Source organism: Echeneis naucrates, chromosome 10 (assembly GCF_900963305.1).
Source record: "Echeneis naucrates chromosome 10, fEcheNa1.1, whole genome shotgun sequence".
In the NCBI taxonomy this organism is placed as follows: Eukaryota; Metazoa; Chordata; class Actinopteri; order Carangiformes; family Echeneidae; genus Echeneis; species Echeneis naucrates.
The window spans coordinates 18,792,221-18,816,037 of record NC_042520.1 but is presented as its reverse complement, the minus strand read 5'-3'; the positions used below and the strand labels follow the sequence as shown (position 1 = coordinate 18,816,037).

Sequence of the window (23,817 nt, the reverse complement as noted above, 5' to 3'; positions counted from 1 at the left end):
CAGTAGACAATTTTCATTTCACAGCGTGTCTGCATTTATCAAGTGACCAAGATTTAGAAGAACAATTACCTTTGTCCCTGAAGTATTTTGTGTTGTTAGCTGTCAATGTGGCGGGCCAAGCTGGAAAGAACTGGTATGTGCCCCAAGTCATTAATTCCCCCAAATGAAACTCGAAACAATGTCTTCAGTGCTACTTGTGGCGTGATGCAGTTTATTACACAGCATCAACACTTTGCCCCACAACACTGGTCTAGCCAATGGCACTGAAGCCACAATGGCCGGTTTATCAAAGACATCTGTCACAGTTTAATATCAGGTTGTCATTGCCGATTTAGTGTGCAGTGTAGTTACATACATATCATTAGTTAAACCACACACAGAATTACAGTGAGTAATTACCATCTCTGTTCATTCATGCCCACCCCGTTTTTCTAACTCCATGTGCCCCTCTCTCTCTCTCTTTTTGACTAATATCCATTTGTCATCTATATATATATATATATATATATATATATATATATATATATATATATATATATAGCCTAGCTTTTCACCAATGCAGAGCAGCACTAACTGCCCCAACATCAAAGATTAAAATCTGTTGGGAAGCAGATACAGTCTCTCAGAGAGACTGTGATGTGACTGCAGCATTAACCCGTCAGTTTGTTAACAACGAGTGGATTACACCTGAAATTGGTGTGAAAATGAATTTACAAATAATACAAAACCAATTTAATATCAGATGAGGAACACAGCATTTAGTTTTTCGCACTGACTTCCTCATGACTGTGAAATAATCACGAATTGATGGGTTGATGTTTGATGCAAATTTAGATAATTACACTGCACAACATATTTTATCAACTGTAGTGAACAGTAATGTCTGAGCAGAAATGTTGTCAGTGCTGGGGGAAAAAGCTGTTTATCTGAACTTTTTGAAAATTTTGGGGCTTTCCATTATGTTTTATAGTGAAACTAGAACTAAAGGCAAGTAAGGTTTAGCTTTCAGACTGATAAAAACTGTGTGGCCATATGTGACCCAGATCATTGCCAAATGTGGTCTGAATGGCCGAATTTCAAATCCATCCTGGGTGCCATCACCCCTGAACTTCTGATTGGAGCCAAGATGAGTGTTTATACCAGGTCTGAACAGGGCCAGAGAGAGATAAAGAGAGAATGACGTGCAGCAAAGGGCTCATGCTGGACTTGATCCGAGGCCAACGTGATAAGGACTAAACCTTAACACATGGCTCCAACCTGGTGAGAGTGATCTTTCTATTGTTTTTCTTTTATTTCCTACATAACAGTGCAACAATTGTATGAAGACAAAATAAACTATATCAATATAACAACTTAATAGACCGTTGGCTACACGAAACACACACAAGCAATATTGCAATGGTCCTTTAATCCCTGTGTTTACAGACACAGATGCTAAACTGCTCATTGATGTGAAGTAATCAGATGTTGTCTAATTTTAGTTTCGTTGGTCTCTTATGACTTCTGAGTGAGACAAAGTTAGCCTCGCAGGAAAAGATGCTTCTGTCCCTTCACTGACACTAGAGCGCAAAGACTGTCGACACAAGATTACATTCAGACACTCACTCACAGTCACAGTCACAAACATCCTTGTGATGGAACTAAACAATAAACTACCATAGCCACTTTAATCCCATCTACTGGTACCGGATTCAGAGTCATAAACACAGTGTAAAGTCATCTGTGGTGGCTGGAGCTGTACTCTTAAATAAACCCACACAGACCACATTTAATTTTGGATAAGGATCTCACCAAGAGAGAGCAATTTCCCTTAGGTCAGCGATTCATGGCTGCAGCCAAACCCTCGTGCTGCAGAGTAAGTGAGGTCAACCTGTGTGTTAATAAATGATGGGTTCTGAGTGGAAACTTGGTCACCACAGGGAGTTGGGGTGTGAGAGTGAAAAGTTCAGCAGATATACAGGAGCAAAAGCACATCAAGCTCTGTAACTCTGGCAGAGAAAGGGCTTCATATTTCATGAGCACTTCTCCTCATGTGGGCTCTGAACAAGCTTGATGGCTTTATTGCAGTTGAAACCACACATAACGGGTCACCATGACTAAAAAGTGAGAGACCAGTTTCAGCGTGACATGCTGGAAGCATCTGTCTGACTGCCTGAAAAACACAAGCCTTTTCTGCTGTCTGCCTGCCTTTCCTGTCCCGCCTTTATTTCTTTCTCTTTAACATTCTTGGTTTGTGGAGAAGTAATATCCTGCAGGTCAGCTGTAGCAGTGCCGGCTCATGTCTTTGAAGTGAAGAAATGTAACCTGACTCATTTATCCAGCACTGAATAAAAGTATCCTCCTGCACGCAATAAATATCTTACAACCTCATATTTACATTGCAGTCATATTTCTTTCACTCTCCATGTACTGTGTGGTGGTTTTATTTTTTTTTTTTTTGCTTCACAGGGTCCAAATATGACATTCACTCTATATCACAAAATTCAGCCTGAGCTATGAAAAAAGAACTAAACAAACACAAAACACAGGTTCATCTGAATGTGGGTCACCTTTAGTCTGGCAACAAATTTCTTTTTAGTTCTTAGTTGTCCACTTTAAGGTGTGAATGGCATGAAGGTTGTCCATATATCTGTCTGACAAACCTGTCTCAGACAAAAAGGTGATCGAACAAGTTTAATGTGGAATTTTAAGATAAGTACTGAGCACTGCTGAGTGTAAATAAAAAAAAAAAGAGAGTCTGGGACTGTGATGCAGCACAAGTGTCATATTGTAGCATGTAGGATGATGACACATGGTGCGAATACTCACTGCTCCATTTCCAAACTGACTGTGAAACGACAGCTCAGGGTAATATATATATATATTATCCTGAGCTGTCGTTTCACAGCTCATATATATATATATATATATATATATATATATATATATATATAGCATATATAGTATATATATATCTATATATAGAGAGAGAGAGAGTGCAAAATGTCAACAGGAAGTTAGTCACCTCAGCCATTTAAAGACTGTAATGTTCCCACTCACCTGGCTCAAAAAGACCAGAGCCTGAATTATGCATAATTTTTAAACAAGATGTCCTTTTCTCTTCATGCATCCATGTGAAAAATAAGAAATGCATTATGGGCCTCCATTAAAGATACAGAGACATTATTGATAGAATTTAGTCATAACATGATTGGAACTTAATTCTACTGCTTCTGTCTTATAAAAAGATGATGATCACTTATAAATTAAATGTTTTGGTTGTTTTATTTGTTGGTGCTTTTAAATTCATCCAAACTTGATTCCATGGGTGATCTGTCCAGTCTCTCATTACTGCCTTTGAGGACACACCTATAACATGGCAGATCTTTGGATTTGACTCTTTATTGTGTGTGTTCATAAACTGGACTCACCAGGGCGCTGAGTCGGCTGCGTGCATTCACAGCGTGCTTTAGAGCCATTCTGATCATCGTGGGCATTCGAAGAACAACGGCCTCCATGTCCTTCTCTCCCCTCATGGAACCAGCCAGCTTCCCCAGTCGGTCTACGTAGCTCCTCCAGTGAGGCTGCACTTCAGCTGCGCCCCCCAGGCAGCCCTGCATCACAGCCTGACAGAAGCCTCTGCAGGCAGGTAGTCCCAGCATGCCCTGGCAGTGCGGGCAGTACCACAGCCTCAGCAGGGCCCGGCTACAGTCCCGGCTGGGCCGCAGGTGGTCGGTTGTATTGACAACCTCAATACCCAGGTTCAATGCCTGTAAGAAGACCCGTGTGGCCAGAAGGGAGCGAGACAGGCGGGTCATCATCAGTTTAGGATAAGGGCCAAATGCTCCCGAGTCCTTCCAGGCTCCTCTTACACACTCCTCAGACACAGAGGACACGCTGCCCCCCAAAAGGCGGCGGTATACGAGGGGGAAAAGGCGGCCGTAGAGCATTGCCACCATGCGGTCCACTGCGGAGTCTGAGCCAAGGATGTAGAGTGACATGTCCTGGAAGAGCTGCCCCACTGAGCTCTGGGCCCCTCCTCCCAGACTGGGGAACTCTGACTTCAGCATGGCCAGGGTGGAGTTACGGCCATGACGGAGCACCAGGTCAAAGGCCTCTGCAAAAAAAAAAAAGACAAAGCAACAGAGGAAGAGTCTGATGAGGTGAAAGTTACACCACCTTTTGAAAGCCATTGTTGACAGCAGGTAACAATACGCCTCAGTTATCACAAAAACTACACCAACCTGTCACATAGGTAGCAATTTAGCTCCAAAACACGGAACACTCCGAAAGATTCAAACACCCATCCCATCCTTAACGATCTGAGAAAACTTCCCCACACACTCTGTCTCTGTTTCCCTTCATCCAGTCTTTCTCGATTTGTTGTTCTTTCTAATGGGGCTGCTCGAGCATATACACAAGACAGACACACACATAAACACAACCCTGCAGGAATAGCTGATGACTTGAAATATAAAGAGAGAAAAGCTGCCACAACAGATGAAAAGCAAGATTTGGGGTTTGACCTTTCAATACAACAAAAAGACAAAATGTGAAAAAGCTTAAAAAAAAAAAAAACAAAACTCCCTTTAAAGAAAGTATTAATCTCAATATATTAGTCAGCTGGGAGAGGCATGGCCATGGGGATGTCTTGAGGGAAAAAGCACACAGAGCTTTCAGGAGGGAGGGATGCGTGGCCAATGCACAGAGCGAAAATAATCACTGGCGTTTCAAGGCACAAAGTGAAGTCTTATCAACAAGGTGGCACAAGAAGCAAGAGCTCTATCATCGACCTGGTAGCAAAATAAGTGAGGGCCCAACAACAGAGGGGATTTAAAGCTCCATTACTGAACTTAGCAGGGGAGCTGAGAGTCAGTGAAATGAAGCTTTAGACAGGAGAATAGCTAGAGATGCTGAAATCCCGTTTATACAGTAGCTAGTCCACTACATCACTTTGTTGAGAGTGATAGCCACAACAGTGTTGTGAGAGAGGGACTGGGGGGGCACAGCAGAGAAGCACTGGTTAGGGGGACATTAGAGGAAGTGATTGGTTTTTGTGCTGCAGCGGCTTGCCATTTCATCTTTGTTATTTGATTTTTTTTTTTTTTTTTTTTTTTGTGCTTGGATAGTTTAATTTCTTTCTCTTCATGCTTCTCGGAGGTCAAATGAAGCTTGTCAGCTGACAAAGGCCGCTGGATCCTTGGACAGCACTGAGAAACGACATGACAGCGCTGCCTCTTTTCTGGAGGACACATAATGTGTTTTTCTGTGTGTAATTTCAGGAACACAGGGAGGTTTATGGGAATATCACCGCATCTGAGCAAAGGAAATGAACTTTGCTGCCTCGCTCTGACTGTCTGCTGTGTTTGAACATTTCAACTGTTCAACCTCTCAGAGAAGAATCAACACATTATTCAAATTAAATGTTCAATTCAGTTTTAACTTCTTCAGGCATTTGCGACAGCCTCACTTGGCCTGCTACGACCAACAGCTTGTGGTGGATAATGGCCGCAATGGTTGTAACATCTTTGACATTTCCATCTGTATCTTGACGCTCATGTGTGAGCTCTTCAGTGCAACTACATGGTGTAGTTATCGCTGCAATGCAAATTAAATATTTTAGTTTTAAACACAAAGTTCAATTCACCCCAAACAGTCCAGGACATCCGGGGGTGAATTACTACATCATGATATAAACATTGAAAACTGTTTATTCAACACCTACAGTAGATGACTGTTAGGTTAAGCAAATGAGACAAAAGCGGATGATTTGTAAACTGATGTCCTGATTGGAGAAATATGTCCACTAGATGAATATCTCTGATTAACTGATGCGACTCCACCTATACGTACATCCCAGTAGTTTTACCAGAAACATGTCAGCAGGGGTCCTGGTTGGGTTTTACCAGCAGGGTGAAGTGAAGTGGTCCTACCTGCTGGTTTTCCTGCTAGTTCTCTGGTAGCTGTAATTTCCAGCTGCCCATATTTGAAATTAGATTACTAAGGGTGTCCTCTTCTGTTTAAAGAGTTGCTTTTCCTTTTACTTTAGAAATATGAAAACAGTACAAAGAAAAGGCATCTGGAGATCAAGGCCCTGTGAAAACGTATCGAGTGAGCAGCTGTCTCCTTGGCTTGGCAGTTACTGCAGGTACTGCTATTCTCTTTGGAGCTCATTTTTTTTGTGGATTTTTTAGCTTTTATTTGTTTACATTCTAGTAAATAGATAATTATAGCATGGGTTCACGTGTATTAATATTTATATTATGTTTGATTTTTCACTCAAAATACTCTCACATGATTCTTTTGTTTCCCCTTCAACTCTCACATTTTTGAAAGGGGTTTTTGGTATTCTCGTCTGGCTCCTTTGTCTTGCTGAACGTCCAGGTTTGTAACAGACCATCACTTAAATGAAACAAAGGAACAATGAATTAAATTGACAAGGCGCACAGTGAGCATTTTATTCTCACGGAACTGATAAACCTGTCTGAATGAGAATTAAAGTTGCATTCAGCCTCAACATGCAGCAAATATGTCTTGCAATATTGGAAAGCTAATACATGGAGACAGATATGGCCTGATTCACATGAACCCTGAATGCTAAGTGGAGGCACAGCTGCATCCATGTGGGATTTTGAGATTAAAGGTTTCTCAAATTCAGGCAGTTCATTTTTCCTCCTTTCAGTGATAAAGTTCAACATTTTAACATGGTGGTCAACAAGGACTGATTTATTTTGTTGCTATACAAGGAGTGGCAATTTTTTTTTGGCTTAATTTATCAGCATCAGATTTTCACTTGGTGTTAATGTTCCCTACAAGCTAAAGATGCAGTACAGGACCATTAAAATGATTCTATTTTTTTGTAATAGTGGTTATTTGCCCATTTTCAGGCTAAATCGAGTAAGGTCCACCAACTCTGAAAATAATGCAATGTTGTGTTTTGTTGCACTCTAGTTACAAGAGCTTGTGTTATGAAAGTGTGTATGTGTGTTATTCACAGCTCCATTTCATAGCTAAAACAACATGTTACTGTCAGTTGACATCTGAAGTTTTTATTTTCACAGGGTCAAGAGAATTTGATTTTTACCGCATGGGACCACAGGCTGCTGTCAAGGTTGAAGTTTTTTTATTCTTCACATTCACGATGTCAAAAAATGGCAATGGAACATCTTCCTGCTGTGCTGAAGTTACATACTGTCACTACAAGTAAGCATTTATCCCCTCACTACCTCAGCTGGAAACGGCAGCCCGCTCTGCAGTACCTTAGAATGTGTGTGTGAATATGAAACAGGGTGGAAAACAGCATGCACGCTCAGAAAAACAGTAGCTGAGTGAATAGAGGTTAAGAAAAGTGTTTGAGGATGTTTGGGTGAGTGTGAGTGGATGCTCTGGAGCAGTGCACATCTGTGTAGGCTTTCAGGCTGTGGCTGTCCTGTTGTGCTGGCGGAGCTCTTCCCTCTGTGGGGAACATCTGACAGATGTGCAGATTACCAGCCGAGACAAGGAGACCGAATGGGAGGAGGGAGGACACACTGTCACACACTCTCATAAAACAGAACTCTCTTCCTGCTAAGAAACAAGACCCTTATATTTGGTTACTGATACTAAAAGTTACAACCAGAGAGAAAATGCATATCCACCTGAAACCTATCCTCTTTTGTCCTCTTCTGGATTTCTTGGGTTTTATAAAAGCCTCTTTCATCAAACCCTGTAATTCAGATGCGACCTGTAGTATCTCTTACACCACAAAGAGGAGATCCACTTTGTAACAGTAAAGAGAAAAGACTCGAGGGCTCTTCATAAATGCAATTCAATGGTTGTAAGTGCCTGGGGTCACAGTGGGAACAATTGTGAGCCTATTTCCTGCACATGCTGCTCGCTCTCTTTCATCAGTGAAAGCCTCCACAGGATCAGGTGTCCTCTAATGGAGGGGAGAAGGGCTGTATGTCAGAGACCCGTGACATTCTGGATACAACTGTAGCAGGTCAAGAACACACATTACCAGAGCAGGCGCCCACAGAAACATATTGGGTCACATTTAAAATTAGCAGTAGCGTTTATTTTGTCAGATGGAGGGAGCAGGCTGGCTGCTGGAAAATGGCTCCTCCTCTGAGACTGAAGGTTTTTTTACAGGCCAATCAGCAGCACATGACAAAAAAAAAACAAACTCTCCTCTTTTCCTTCTGTTCACCTTTTTGCCAGGCAGATAATGTTTATTCCCAGGATTTTAGGCTTCTCCACTTTTTCGAATTTTAATATATCGACGTCAGATCCAAGTCCAGCCATCAACAAGTACACAGAACACATTTCATGTATCATAAATCTGCAATCAAGCATCGAAAAGACTTCATCATCATATCTGGGTTCTCTGCATGTCACTAATCCAAGACACCAATTAAACTGTGATCAGTGGCTGCAGATTTGTGTAAATGAACGTGCAAATGAAATCTAATAAATCTGTGTTACTTTTTTCTGACATCTTAAAGCTGTAAGTGACTTCAGCTCCAACATCAAACGGGCTTTTTGTGTAATATATGAAAGGATTGTCAAATGAACACATTTGATGATTGTGAGGCCATCACTCCGTGTGTTGCATAAGTCAACTTCTTGGCTCATAATGCATCAGACTGACTGAGCGCTGACTGTGGTTGACACACTGCTAAGGCAGACATGGCCGCTCATCAATCTGTGGCCCATGTGCCCATTATCCCCAAGAGAGGAAAACATCAATAAATTATCCAGCCAATGAGACTAATCCATTAGGCTGATGGAGTGTCACCTCTAGCCGCCACAGAGACGGATGGAGGAGCTGCTGCCACCTGGTCCAGTTGACAAAACAGTACCTGTCCAGGACACAAGGAGAGGACTGGCAGCAGAGCTGCGGCGCCATTCTCAAAGACGGCAGCAGCAAAGAGTGCCAGCACTCAGCGTCTGGTGGAAACCTGGTATCTTCAAAGTGTCACAACAGATGTAAACATTTTTGAGAAAACATTTATAAAAACAACAGTTCAAATTTCTTATCATGTAACTTCAGCTGCAGTCATTATTTTTTTTATTTTATGGGTGTGCAGATGTTCAAAGGCTGACACACATACACAAGCCTCCCAGCAGACTTTGCATTTGCGCTTTTTAGCTCTGATTTTACGAGCTTGTCAAGAACAGAAGCAGCATCTGTTCATTGACTGTAAACAATATGTTGTTTTTCAATACACATCTCAATCAGCCACCCCCTCACAACAACCAGACTCAGGTAACCTGACACCTGCTCCACCTGACGAGCTGCTCTTGCGTGAGTCCTGGTGCCCGGGGGCTTATGGGACGGCAGCGGAGGCAACAGCAGCAAGGGCAGGGGCGGGTGTGGGCCGATTCCAGGAACAAAAGACACAGGATGCTGGTAAGGCCCAGATAGCATCACCAGCAGACCATGAGGGCCAACGGACAGCAGGGCAGAAATGAGACGTGTATTAGGTTACTCCATCTGTTCGAGAGCACCTCGCTGCACACACAGACACACACATGCATACACACAGACAAACACAATGCAGTCACACAGTGCACAGCAGGAGTCAGGTGGTGGAAGTGTGGGCGAACATTTGGCAAACCATGGTGGGAGGGCAAGGTGTGAGTCAGGTGTAAGGATTAGACTCGCACACACATACACACAGGCAGATTTATTTTTTCATTCATTCATCTGCTGTCACATGAGCTTTTGGAAAATGTTGCCCCGCAGCTAGACAAAACAAGGAACAATGAAAACTCATCAGTCGCATTACCTCTGGTCCAAAACCCATAAACAAAGGAAGCCAAAAGGACTTTTCTCATTCTCACACAATACGTACCTCTGATCCATTTAGAGGAAATCAAATATTTTCAGACACCATGCTTTGTTTGGTGTCTGGTAATTGTCATCGCCAGGTATTGTAAAATAAGCTCAGAGACAATAAGCTTCAAGCAACTTTATGATGTACACAAACCAACTGAGCTGTTCCTATCTGACACAGAATAGGGCAGACTGCTTCCTCAGCCTCCACATTTCTGTCCTTCATCATTGACCACATTGATTTCTGGCGCTGTGGTCCTAACAGAGGTCAGAGTTGAGTTGTGTTCTATCTCGGGCCGGCAAGCAGGCGCTGTCAGAGAGTCGAGTGTGCAGCAAAATAAAGGACATGGTAAGATTGGAAGGACATGAGGGCAAAAGTGAACTGGAGAAACACAGCAGAGAGCTGGAAGCGAGGGGGGGGGCTTCGTGAATAGTGCCAGAACGTGTGGAGAGAAACATTCACTGAGGCAGGCTTTGAAGCTGCATTCAAAGGCAGCTGGAGTCAAGCAATGCCAAAGCTGTGAGAGACATTGCACACCTCTCGCCAAAACTTAGCCACAGGGAGAGAGAGCGCTGACACCCAAATCAAACTCTCACCCGGCAGACAAACTCCACATACACTAGGTCCATCTGCAGGTGCCGACGAATCCTACGTCTTAGAAAAGTGATACTTGAGTGAAAGGCTATTCCAATAATGGATTCATCTCTAGTGCTACAGAGCAACACACAGAGACAGGACACACAAACAAATACACCCACTGCTCTTGTTGTACTCTTGGGTCGTTTATTGAGGATGTGTGTAGAAAGCCCAAAGCCCATCCAGAGGCACAGAGAGATGAGAGAGGTCATGACTAACATAGCTTGAGTACCCCACTCTAAATCAAGCATCTAAACCCTATTAATCCAATATGCATTCCTAAGTAGATCTGTGGTTTAAGATGAATACACTCCCACTCATTCACCCTCAGTCTGTCTTTCATGCCTGGAACGCATCGCACCCATGCATTAGATTTATTTTGCACAGCTTGATCTCAAAAAGAAACAAATGTTAAAGGAGAAATATTTGCATTGCTGTTTCATAAAGTGCATAAATAGTAATGGAAGATGAGATCTGCTTCTTTTTGAAGCCAGGCTTAGGAGACATAAAAGAGCAATGGACTGAACTCGAGTGAACTTATGAGAGAAAAGCAGGATGGGATACAAAGTGTTTTTGAAGTTCTTGAAGCAGATGGGTGCACAGTGTGGGACAGAGAGAGGGAAACGTGGAGCGAGGGGGATGGAGAGACACAATGAGGGGATGTGTGGATGGCTGCTGCCTTAGTTGTGAAGTGCGAAGCTGCAGAGTTGCAACAAGACAAAGAACTTTCAGCGGATTAAAAGCTGCATTAACAATTTAATTATTGCCTTGTGTGCCTGACCTGCAGCGAGACACTGCTGCTTCACAGAGTAATTATAGCTAATGTGACCTCTGAATATTAAAGGTCAATATTCAACACAAGTAACAGTACACTCATCAAGGTCCACTCTATCCCTTCGATGTTGGCAAATTTGTATGTGCATATCCGGGTGGAGAAAAAAAAAGAAAAAAAAAAAAGAGATCAGAGCAAATTTTAATTAATACAAGGATTAAATATTTAATATGATATTTAATAAAAGATTAGAAAGACCAGCCTCTTACAAAGGAGCAAGACACTGAACTGTTCTGTATGTGTGGTTTTTTTGCAATTTTGTGTTGCTTTGTAGACATGTTATTGACCACCAAAGCCACATCATAGTGATGCTTTGACCCCTGACCTTCCTGATTGCAGACCCTTGGGCCTGTGCCAAGTAGCCCTGTCCCGTCATCCTTCCATCTCCTGCTGTGTTAATAATTTATTTCTTGTTGTGGCGCCTATGGTATTTTCCTTGTGCCATGAAATACAGTATTTATGATGTGCTGTGATTTCTGCAACATGGTGCATTTATTCTGTTTTAGTGTAAAAAAAGACTCATATTTTCATGAGATCAAATGGACTGTGTGTTTGTGTGTATGTAATTCACTGGCCGAGCCCCTGAGAGTTCAAGGACATGAATGACAGTTTTATTAGAGCGCTGCAGACCTGCAGACTGAGGCTCTCTGTGTTTACTGAACCTCCTCTGTGTGACAAAAGCAACTCAAAGCTCTGAATGTGTTGTGCTCGATGGATCAGAGTTCATCAACTTGGGACTAAGTGTAGAACATAAAAAAAAACATTTGAACTTTAGTCTTTGAGAAACTTTGACAAGCGCATGTTGGATTCGAGAGGAAACACCACCTGACTTTGATGTGGAACATGAAAATGTGGAGCTTTTCAGCAGCATCAGTTGGCGAAAAATAAGTGTTTTTAGCTGGTGTTCTGGTGGTAGATCATAACCTTCACAGGTCTTCACATACAAGAAGGGAAAAACACTGGGGCCTGCTGTTCAGCAACAGGCGGCAAACTGCAGCACACGGGTTATTGGTATGGGTGTCACTGAGGAGGGAGGTATCAGGACTAAAATGCATGATCAGGAGGTTACTGAGGTCAGGCGGCCGAGGAGGAAAAAGATCAGCAGGAAATAACCGAAACAGCTACATGCTGCGCTGCAATTGATTTATGCTGATTTAACAATAGTGCTTGACAGAGAGACAGACTGAGAAACACTCAACAAAAGGAGAAGAGTTATCAGAGTAAAGATACAGAGGAGGGGGCTTTGGAGTTTGTGAAAAAAAGAGGAAGCTGCTGTCTGAGAAACAAAAGAAACGCCTGGAAACAGCAACAAGTGTAACAGTGAGTGCCGAGAAGATGACAGCTCACAAAGGCAGACATCAGAGGATGAGAGGGAATGCATCAGTATAATGCTGTTCAAAGTGTAAACTGAAGAATCCCTCACCACACTGACGACGCAAAGGAAGCCAGGAGGAAACAAGGAGCAGTGAATGAGCTAAGGCAGCATCTTACAAGCCTGATTTAAAATTTATAAAATGATTCGTCACATATTCCGCTTCATGAAGATGATACACTTAAAATCTAGATAGCGTTCATTCTCATTGCGTTAGCTCACTACTGCCTTCGTTTATCGCCATATGCAGCCCTATGGTGGCAAATGTAAAAATACAAAAAGGGGGTGTAATTGCACAACAAGATAAGACACAACATGATGTTTTCATCCATGGTGGCTTATAACTCTGGAGGTAATTACAAATCAGACGTATCATGATGAGATACCTTTCAGCTTAATGTGCGGGAAATTTGTCCAAGCATCTGAAGAAGAGTAAATCTTAGTGACAACATGCAACAAGTGTTCTTCAGCCTTGTTCAGTAATCACAAACAGCAGCATCTACGAACGGATTTGTTTTAAACATCAGAATTTTCCTCTCTGTACTCTGCACCACTTTTCAGTCCAGGTTTCTGCACACTATATTTAATGTGTTCAAAGCAGCGATGTTGCTCTGTGCCTGCTGAGCTGATGCTCAGGACAAAGTTATGAAGATGCCCAAGAGTCAATTCACACTTGAGTTCTCCGCAGCTGTATTTGAATTAAAACAGTCGTTAGTGTTGAAGGTAGCGGGTGAGAGATCAAGCTCTTTTAATAAAAAAAATTGTTTCTAGGAAAAAGGTAAAACAAACTGCTTCATGTTCAACTTTTAACAGCATGATGTTAATTTGGCCGTTCTAACCGTACCACAGAATCATGGACATGTTGTAAAGAGGTCAACTCAAACATTCACAAACCAGTAACAGAAGGTACCAGATCAGTTTTTATGCCACTATGAAGTAAATAAATTATAAATTATCCAAAAAATACAAAGATTTTCAACTCATCAGCTCATTAGTAGGAGTGGGAATCTTTTACTATTTCACGATTTAATTCGATTCTGATTTTTTGGGCTACGATTCGATTTGAAAACGATTTTCAATTCAAAACGACGCCTCATGATCTACTGCAGTCTGCTTTGCAAGACAGAATGACAAATGGAGACATTAAAGTGTCTTTTTTAAAAACATCTATCCATGCTCAGATGGAATTGTTGCATAAAAGCAATGTCACATATTGCTTAAGCAACAAAAATGTCTCTTTATATATACAGTATATATATATATATATATATATATATACACATATACAAAAAAACTGTGCAGTTAAACATGGGTTCCTCATTTTGAAAACCTTGCACACTGCTCATGTCAAACTTGGTCTTCCTGGGCATTTGGTAAATAGGGCCCTATAAAATCCGCTATCATGAAAAAACTGAATTCATTAGAAACACAAAAAACTGGCCGACATTTTACATATATGTTTTTTTCCAGAATAAAAAGGAACGTATCTGTTGGGAAAATGCTCCGAGGGGGGTCACAAATAATACACGCCCCCCTACCCATGAATGAATGAATGAACGAATCTGTGTGTGTGCATGCATTAGTTGGCACTCCGCGGCCCCATGGTTAAGAATCATGGATTCTGTGCAAACTCCAGGCCTAGGCTGGGAACTGGACCCACCACCTTCTTCTTTTGGGGCAGCAGCGCAAACCACTATGCTGCTGCGCTGCCTATATATCTATATTTGGTGTACTGCGGTTTTTACAGGAGAGAATGGAGGCTTCATCTATTATAGTCAGAGTAGAAATATTTCACATTATGTCAATAAGTTACAGAACATTAGGTGAAGGCAGTAGTTTTCCACTGCACTCCTTCTCTCTCTCTCTCACTCTGAGCGGGGGTAAACAAAAATCACGTGCTGACTTTAAATGGTAAATGGACTTCTATAGAGCTCTTCTGATTTCAGCAACCACTCAAAACACTTTACAATGTAAGTCATATTCACTCCTCCACACACATTGATAAACAGCCTGAACAGGCCAGGACAATCCAGGATGCAGACTGGAGGAGTCAAGGACCAAACCACCAACATCACTGAATTGAACCGTGTCTTTCAGAGCACTCAGATGACAGAGAACTAAGGTTTTATTATCATTATTAAAAGTATTAGTAATATTATTATTGATAACCATCATCAAAGGCTAATTGTGTTTGGAAAACAGCCAAGCAGCATTGATACAGATGTGAGGTGACCCTCCTGGGAAATGCTCCAATGGTGCTCCACCACCGTGCTATAACATAATTCATGTAAACATAAAACATGTTTCATCCACAAAGATTTGATGTAGTCATTACTATCCTGGAGCTGCAAATAAGGTATTTTTTTCACACATAATTCCTCCAAAAAAAAAAAAAAACAACCTTAAGATGACTTCAAGTATATAATTAATTAGTGTGATCTGTTTCAGACTCAAATTGTCTTCAGATTTGTGACTAGTGGTATTAATTAATCAGTTGCTGACCAGCTCATTAAAGGATCTTAAAAACCAAAAGTCCCTTTGGTTTTTGGCTCCTGTTGTTAGTGGCATGTTGTTGGAAATGAGACAGCACAGTATTTATTTTCCATTAGTGTTTGACTACACCATAGTAAAATATTGATATGGCACCATACCCAGAAAATGAGTTTCACAAAGCCCCTGGTGTCTCAACCTACAAGCGTACCAGATGTCCTGAAATTTTGGGATTATGTCAATTTGTGAAAAAGAAAAGAGAAAAACGATTAATCTCTTGGCCAAAAAAGCAAATAAGGATTTCTGATGTCAAACAGGAAGACATCTCTTCATGTCCATATGTCCCTTTAATTTGGAGGCAAATATTTTTTAAATCATGATGGCACAGTCGTTGGCAAAATGTAAAAGAACAGCAGATTTACATTGATGAGGGAAGTAAAAACATCTCTAGGTCTTCACAAAACAAAACAAAAAAATCAAAGGAAAAAAAAAAAATAGAGATCCCCATGCAGTATTTAAACATCTGAGAAATGCATTTGGCTTGGTACCACTGTGCTGCACACAAACATCATTTCAAACAACAAACACCAAAATCTGGTTCGTCTTTTTTAAAGGACATTCAAATGTGTTTCACTGCTGCAATTTACCGCAACATTGCATCCCTCAAAATTGCCACTACGGTGCATTGCATAACCTCACTCCCAAATTCAGGATGGTGATGAAGGAATTCATTTGTAAAAAGACATGAAGGGAATTGTTTTTGAACAAACGAGGGCAGCAGAGAGGGCAGAGATCAGAAGACAGAAGCAGATTCAACAAAAACGGCAACTTAATCTGCTCCCTGAGCAAAGCATGAATCAGCCTCACTGACCTACTCAGTCACAGAAAAGCTAACAGTATTAGCCCTACTTCTAACAACGATGAGGAACCTTTAAAAATATAATTGGTCATATTTTTGTCCTATTGGATGTCAGCTAGTTTCAGCTGTTTGCTCCTTTCCCACGCCCTGTGCTCACATATACAGTCAATTTTATCACTGCTGAATTCAGACTCAAGCTGTTCTTAGTCACATGTTGCTGCTGTCAGAAAAAAAAAAAAAAACAAGCTGGAGATAGAGAGTGTGACTGAAACACAGCCCATTAAGAGTACATGGTAATGTACAAGCCTTTTCCAAGCTGCTGCTCTCCACTAACATCCTTGTTTTATAACAGCAACAGCAAAAGAAAAAACAAAAAAAAACAAAACACCAAACACAGAAATTAAAGTCAAAGACTGAGCTATGATCAGGGGAACATGTATTTATAAGTTGATGGCTTAATGGGAAAGTTTCTTATTTTGTCCCTAACACGGTACACAGTCTCTGTCTATGTGACAAACTGAGCAGACACACAGAGAGCTGCACTGGACTCACTTCTGCAGAAAGTTGCAGAGGTTTGTCCCTGACAGTGGCCAGATTTATCACTAGGTGTTTATGTGGGAAAAAAAAAAGTTTTCATATCTAGTTACAAATGCACGAGCTTAGCAACACTGCAGGCCGTAAACACTTCCCTTATAGAAACTGTTCATCTCCAGCTTCATCACATGGCCAAAGGTGTAACTCAACTCAGCTACCACTCAGTCAGTCCGGCTCTGCTGTGGGGGGACCTCCAAAAATATGAAGGGAAATGATGTAATGATGAACATCCCACTGACATGGAGGCTTTGACCGAAATGTCACGCGTGCTTTACCTCAACACATGACGAACTGTGTTCATGTAATGAGGAGCACGCAGACCATCGGATGACAGATACTGCTGTGGCCACGTCCACACTGATGTCACTGATGTGTTCTCTATCCCTGATGACAGCGGATCTGTCAGCTGACACCTTCAGTAGAGTGCGTTTACACAAGGAAAAGTTTGACAAATGTCAAACAATTCAACACGCCTAAAACACTAAGAGACTGAAAACAGCAAAGAAAAAAATCATTTCTGGTGTCAAAAAAGAAGAGGGAGGAAATTGTGCAGCACACGAGAACCCGTGTTCAGGGTGCTGGGATCAGGGCTCACATCATCACTGCTGCTCTGAAGATGTGATTGTTCAAACTAATTCAAACTGTGCTGCTATAAATAGGTGAGATTTAAGAAAGGGTATTGTACATGATGAAGAGGTTAAAAAAAAACCTCAGAGAATCTTTGTTGTTTGTGTGAGAGAGGAGATGAAAGACAAACACCTACGCTGCCTGAATGGCAGAGACACACCTCACCTCCCCCTCCATATCTTCACCCGCTATCCTCCTTCTCTTCATTTTTGTCTCCTCGCTCACATTTCTCTCATCCCACAAGCAGAACAGGACTCCCTTATTTGTCCTCCACAAAAACACACACGTACGTTAAGGTTGTGCCAGTTGTGAGTGGTGCACACTTTAGTCACCAGAACACAAATGAGACACACAAAGACACAAATAGGGCTCACACTCACAAACACCCTGACAAGTAGCAAGTTTGATCAAAGGCTGGCGCATATGCGCGCGTGCACGCACGCACGCACGCACACACACACACACACATCCAGCCTGCATACTTTGTCTTTATCCTTTCTATCTGTTACCTTTCCTTGTGTCTTCATTAATTAGAGCTGCTCTAACCTTCAGGTCTACCCTCCTCTTCCTCCACCCTCCCACCAGTTTCCATCCATCGACTGTGAAACAGACATCTCCGGGGGAATAATAAATATATGTGACGACATTTTCGGGGGGGGAAACAATGGGTAAAATCACAGCACTGAGGTACCTGAGGTTATTTATCTCCATGTAAAGATGTGTCTCCTCTCATACTTCCCCCCCTCCACTTCCTCCTCCAACTCTCCCACAGCCCCGGTACTCCTCTTGAGCAAACTAACCCTTCTCACCTAAGTAATCCATACATTACAACCTACTCGACTGGAACCAGTGAAACGGCAACACTTAAAATTTTTAATCAAGTTCTCTATCAGAGGGGACCTGGTTTTTTCCGCTTCCCTTCTTCCACCTTCACGTCTTCCCCAAGCCTCTCTCTTACTTGCCTATGCACCCCATCTCCTATGTCTCTCTACCCAAAGTCATGGTGATGAATGGATGAGCGCTGCCATCTCTGTGCCTACCAGCAAGAGGCAGAGGGCAGCTAACTCAGCTCAGATGCTCTCGGGGTTCACAGGCAGGGAGGAGAGTAATTAATCCAGTAGGATAGGAGGCAGGGTTGCAGGACATATTGAGAGCTTCAGGTCACCCTGTGTGTGTGCTTGTGCGTGTGAGCATGTTGGAGTACATTATTAGAAAGAGAGGACAGAAACTCCAGACAGAGTTTTGTAGCTCCACAGAACTGAGGGCGATGTGTTTCAGAGCACAAGGTTAGGTTAGTGCATGTCCATGTGTGTGTCTGTGTGTGGGTGTGTGTGTGTGTGTGTGTGTGTGGGAGGGGGGTAGATCAGCTCCTTAAATAAACACCACTTGGGTACCGATAGGAGCAGCCAGAGGCAGCACATACAAGACTGTCCTTGAACTCCAGGGTCATGCACACTAAAACAGCCGCACATACACACTTATTCTCTGTCTCTCTTCTAAACACACACACACACACACACACACACACACACACACACAACACCACCACAATGAATTCAGTATTGCCTGGAAAAGAAGGTTAGGGAGAGTCTTTTTAAAAATGTGACGGGATTGTTAGCCATCATTCCAGCTCCTATTTTCGAGCAAATTCATTGTTGGCACAGTTACTCAGAATAACTGAACTGAATGACTGAGCTCTAATTGTCTGCGGACGGCACAGAGGACTCGGCTTCTAAATGAAATTCATCTTGATGAGAGTCTCTCAGACAACAACGAGGCAAATGAAAAATGTGTAGTAGCTGGATATATAAACAGGTGTGTTTTCCATCAAAGCTCATGCTAATTGGGCTGATCCATTACCCATTTTGACGTGCTTAATGTTTCAGGGGATAACCGATTAGTTTAACGTGAAGTGCAGCACTACAGCATCTGACTGGTTCCCTCTGGTCCGTGATGTCTAACCAGAGGCTACAGCTCCATGCATCATTAGTCCTGGCCTAGCCAGCATACCAATCACATATCCCTATAGCCTAATGTGATAGCTGAGGGGAAATGGAGGAAATATCTTTGACGCTGTGGAGCTGTTCCAGGTCTGCAGCCTCCTGGGTTGTTTTGCAGGAGTGTTAATGGACAAAGCCGAAGCAATTATGGCACAAATCAAGTTGGAAAGGAAATATGTCAACCTTTCAGGACTAAACAGAACGCAGCAGAGAAAGGTTGAACATGTAGAGATCGTTCAGGTGCACATGGAAGATAGAGGGGTCAGTGATAGTGCAGGCCTTTGCAGAGAGTGAAAACTGTGTTTTACATCAAGCTTTCATCTATTTCTAGTTCAAAGTAGTAGATTGGCGTGTGGAAGGTACAACTTTTATTCAAAGTTGAGAAAATGAAAAACAAGACCAGTGCAGCCATGCAGTGTGGCTATAATTAGTGTTTGGCACTTTAACATTCCCACAGCTAACATGATGAAGTTTGGCTGCTATAATATTTAATTTATACATTCACTAGTCACGAGTTTTGTAGGGATTTCAAAACTGAAAAAGACCTGATGGTGGTGCTGAATGAGTTAATGTATTAATGAAGTTATTACAATTCATTATGAAGTGGCTACGAAAGCATATAGTACATTTAGTGGAAATCCAACCACAGGATGTTGACACATATCACTTATAAGCACAAACCTGAAGCTAATGAAAGAGCTAGAGTAAAAGAGATGTCTCGATAATGATACATCATCTGGGCACCATAAATGTCTGCAGAAAATGTTATCACGATCCATCCAGTTTTTGCAGAGATATTTCAGTCTGGACCGACCAACACAGCCGTCTCTGGAGCCATAAATGAGTTGTCCTTGAACGGCATGTTACTCAGCAGCAGGTTTCACCAAGAGTCCCTGGTCGTCCTGAACACAGGTGGAAGTAGGTGTCATGCTGCAGCCCACGTAACGTGACCCATTTTTCCAGAGAGGAGGAGCAATCAGCAGCACAGCCGAGGGGTGCCAGAGATGGAGCACACACAGTGTCCCAGAGGACAGACAGCTATTACAGCACAGGAAATACAATCATCCACGAACCCACAGGCTAAATGTAAGATTTAGCAACAGTGCAGCAGAGGAGCTGGATCCTTTTAAGTCCAACCAGAAACCCCCACTCACTCTTAAATGTGTTTGAGCTGCTTGAAGATCTGATCAAAGATACTTGTCTACCTATTGAGGACAATTGTTGATGCCCTCTGAAGTGTTACAGCTGCAGAATAGCTGAAATGAGGCTTCCCCCATGGTTTTATTCAGACTCTTTTATTTTCACAGGAGATCACCAGACTTTTTATGAAGCAATACGCAGCATGCTGGTTTCCAGTACGGCAAGATGAGGGAGTGAAATGGAGAGACTACATGAAAGAGGAGAGGGGAGGAGGGATGAGCATATATGAGAGGTCACAGTGGAGGGGAGAGCAGACTGACAGATATGGAAATGAAGTCAAGAGGGAGACCGAGATAGGAACTTTTCTTTCACTTCTCTTTGTATTTACCCTTCAAAAAAAAAAAAAGTGAGTGAGGCCTACTAAAACATTTATCATTCCAGGAAAGGTCTTTAATGTCTTTGACATTAAAAGGCTGAAAGGAAGGAGGGAGAGATGAAAAGAGAAGGGGTGGGGGGGCAATAGAGAAATAGAGAAGGATGAATCTCGAGTCGATGGCAGTGGAAGCTGGCTCAAGGAGGCAGAGGACAAGAAATCAGAAGCAAAGTGTAAAAGGAATTAAGTGAAAAGTGCGTGCAGGAGTTAAAAGGGGTGAATTACAGAGTCTGACGATGAGAAGAGGCACTAACAAAAAACTGATTACACATGGAAAGACTTCCGTGCAAAGAATTAAAGGAAAAATCCAGCCTGAAACGCCGAAATGCCCCTGATATTCTGTTCATATTACCTTAAATGGTTGGAAGTTTCTGCATGGAGCTGAGTCTTGAAAATAGATACAGCAAGACTAGGCCATGTCAAGATGGAAATTATAGTTATTTTCTTGACACAATTTCTTTCTCATCACATTATTGTCTTGGGTCGTTGACAGTGCTTTTTAGTTAGCATCTGAAAAACATCTCATCCACACTGACGGTGAAAAGAGGTCAAACATCTTCATCTAAGGAAGTTAATGAAATCAGATTAAAAACTGGAAAACAGCTGCTAAATTTAGGTTTTGTTTCTTGTCATTGCAGCAGTAATTACAATACATTTTGGGACAGTCTTATCAAGATTGTGTGGATTTACAAAATCCAGGGTTAATTTGAAATGGCACATTCCTTATCTCACTGTTTTCACCTTCATATTTTCATATTTTGAATAGTTCATCGTGTAAATTGATGTTATTGTGTCTGTTCCTTTTTTCCCCACATTATCATTATAAAGCTGATTGACTGTGTGCTATTTCAAAAAGTGTCATTATTGTGCTGTTGTTAAAAAAAAAAACAAAAAACACCCTTTTAATTTACGAATAGGGTATGTAATGTATGTCACTAACACAATATGTATAACCCTTAGCCACAGCGGAGGTGTACTGAGACAGATCATTTGAGTTCAACAAATGTGGTTTAGTTAAAGCACCTCTGTCTGCCACTGTATGTGAAGAGATCAACTGTCACACCGCTGATTCAAAAGTTGTACTAATAGTTTAGAAACTGCAGATGCAGTTATGTTTTTAATCCCAAGTTAATTTGCATTTGTCAGAGGACTGTAACAGTCACAAATTTTAAGGTGCCAACAAGACAATTCAGTAAAAGAACCTTATACTGAGATGACAATGATCACAAAGACCTTTTAAGCTTAAGATTCATGACTGTTCTTAATTTAAAATAAGGTATCTGGCTCAAATAAAAAGCGCTTACAAATTAGTAAATGATGATGATTAGTAAATGACAACAAATTAACTAAAAATTTACATGCCGTATTCAGACAGTGCAAGTACAGGTTAATGCTTTTTAAATATCTCAGTAAGAGCACAAGCTGATATTCACCAAAGTGGTGTAGTTCAGCCACAGACACCGTTCATGAGAGAAGGAAAGAGAGCAACCACAAAAATCAGTGTTTAATTAGACTGTCTCTCTACTTTATAGTTTTATCAATGACTTGTTACACTTCACAAAGGCTGACATTAAGAGTCTGAGATGATGAGAGAAATTTCTGTGCTTGTTTATGTCGAAATCTGTTTCTGAAGTGATGTGAGAGGGATAGAGAGTGAGTGACAGGCAGAAATAAAATGAATGGGGAAAATGAAAGCATGGCATTCAAAGAAGCAGAACAGAAAAAGGGGAATTAATGAAAATCAAATGTGGCAGTGCAAAAGAAACATGGCTGCATTTAACCAACCAAACAAATAGACAAACAGGCTGAACAACATAAACAGCCAAAGAGGAATTAGTCAGTTTGTCTTGGGCTTTGTGATTAAATGACATATTTTGCATTTACAGCCGTAACACAGATTGAAGAAGATGTTAAAAATCGCCAATCTCTGTACAACAGAGATATAATAACACACAATGAATATAAGTTACCTTCTGTGCTGAGTATAAGTGTAGATGCAAAGTAGTGTCTGTCTGTCTTCTACATCACATCCTTGCAGTGACAGGCGCAGGCAACTGAGCTGTGCCGCTGCTTCTGAATCCTACATGGCATCATTCTGGTCTACAGGGGTCGACTGGTTCAGGGCCTTCATTATACGCATTGGCCGACACGCTGGTGTATCCTCACCACATGCAGCGTGCATCCGGACCTTGTAAAAGGCTTGGATGCTGATGAGTTCTTCATGCAGTGTTTCATCTCTTCAGGAGAACTCCTAAGTGATCCTTCCTGACCAAGGCACTGACTTTAAAGGAGGGTGTGCCGAGTTACAACAAGCCTGGTTCCTGAGCTCTAGCAGCAACTGCAAGATCGACAAATCATCTTCCATTTCAATCCTCCCTGTGCTCCTCACTTGGGTGGCATTTGGGAAGAGGAAATAAGGTCCATCAAGGATGCCCTTCGTTTGGTTTTGGGGAGTCAGTCTGTTTGTCAGCCAGTACTTCGACCAAGCTGGTGGAAGTCAAGGGAATCTTGAAATCAATACCACTGGGGTTCCTATGTTCCAGCATGTCTGATGTTGATCCTGTCACCCCAATCATGTTCCCCATGGTCACACTGAACTCGTCAACAGAAGAAGATGGCATCATAGCCAGACTCTGAACAATCATTTCTTGGCCAGTTTCATCCCACATTACTTACCAAACCTGCTATCTTGTCTCAAGTGGCAAAAGGACGCTAGCAACTTCTGATGTGATCAAGCCGTGATGATCATTGACCCAAAATTACCTTAATCCCTTTGGCCTGTCAGTCAGGTGATTCAAGTACATCCATGATCTTGGATGCACTTGAATCCCCATGTTAGAAAAATGGAGGTCAAGGACCACACTCAAAACCATCCAGTTTCTCACATCGTCTCCTTTCCATTGTCCTGAGTGTCAGATTAATAATGCTTTTCTTTTTATATTTCAGGACATTTATTCTGTGTACGCCTGATTTTTAGTTTGATAACATGGTAGACTCAAATGAAAATATGCTGATGATTTCTGTTATGTACGTAGTT

At 41.8% G+C, this 23,817-nt stretch overlaps 1 protein-coding gene across 1 annotated transcript in view; it reads right to left on the bottom strand.

The window, feature by feature from the left end:
• gpc3 (glypican 3) overlaps window positions 1-23,817 on the bottom strand; it is a 96,970-nt gene that overhangs the window by 36,489 nt on the left and 36,664 nt on the right. The window contains exon 3 of the mRNA XM_029512948.1: window positions 3,411-4,096. Within this exon, the coding sequence (XP_029368808.1) occupies window positions 3,411-4,096 (686 nt within the window). The remainder of the gene's footprint in view (window positions 1-3,410; window positions 4,097-23,817) is intronic.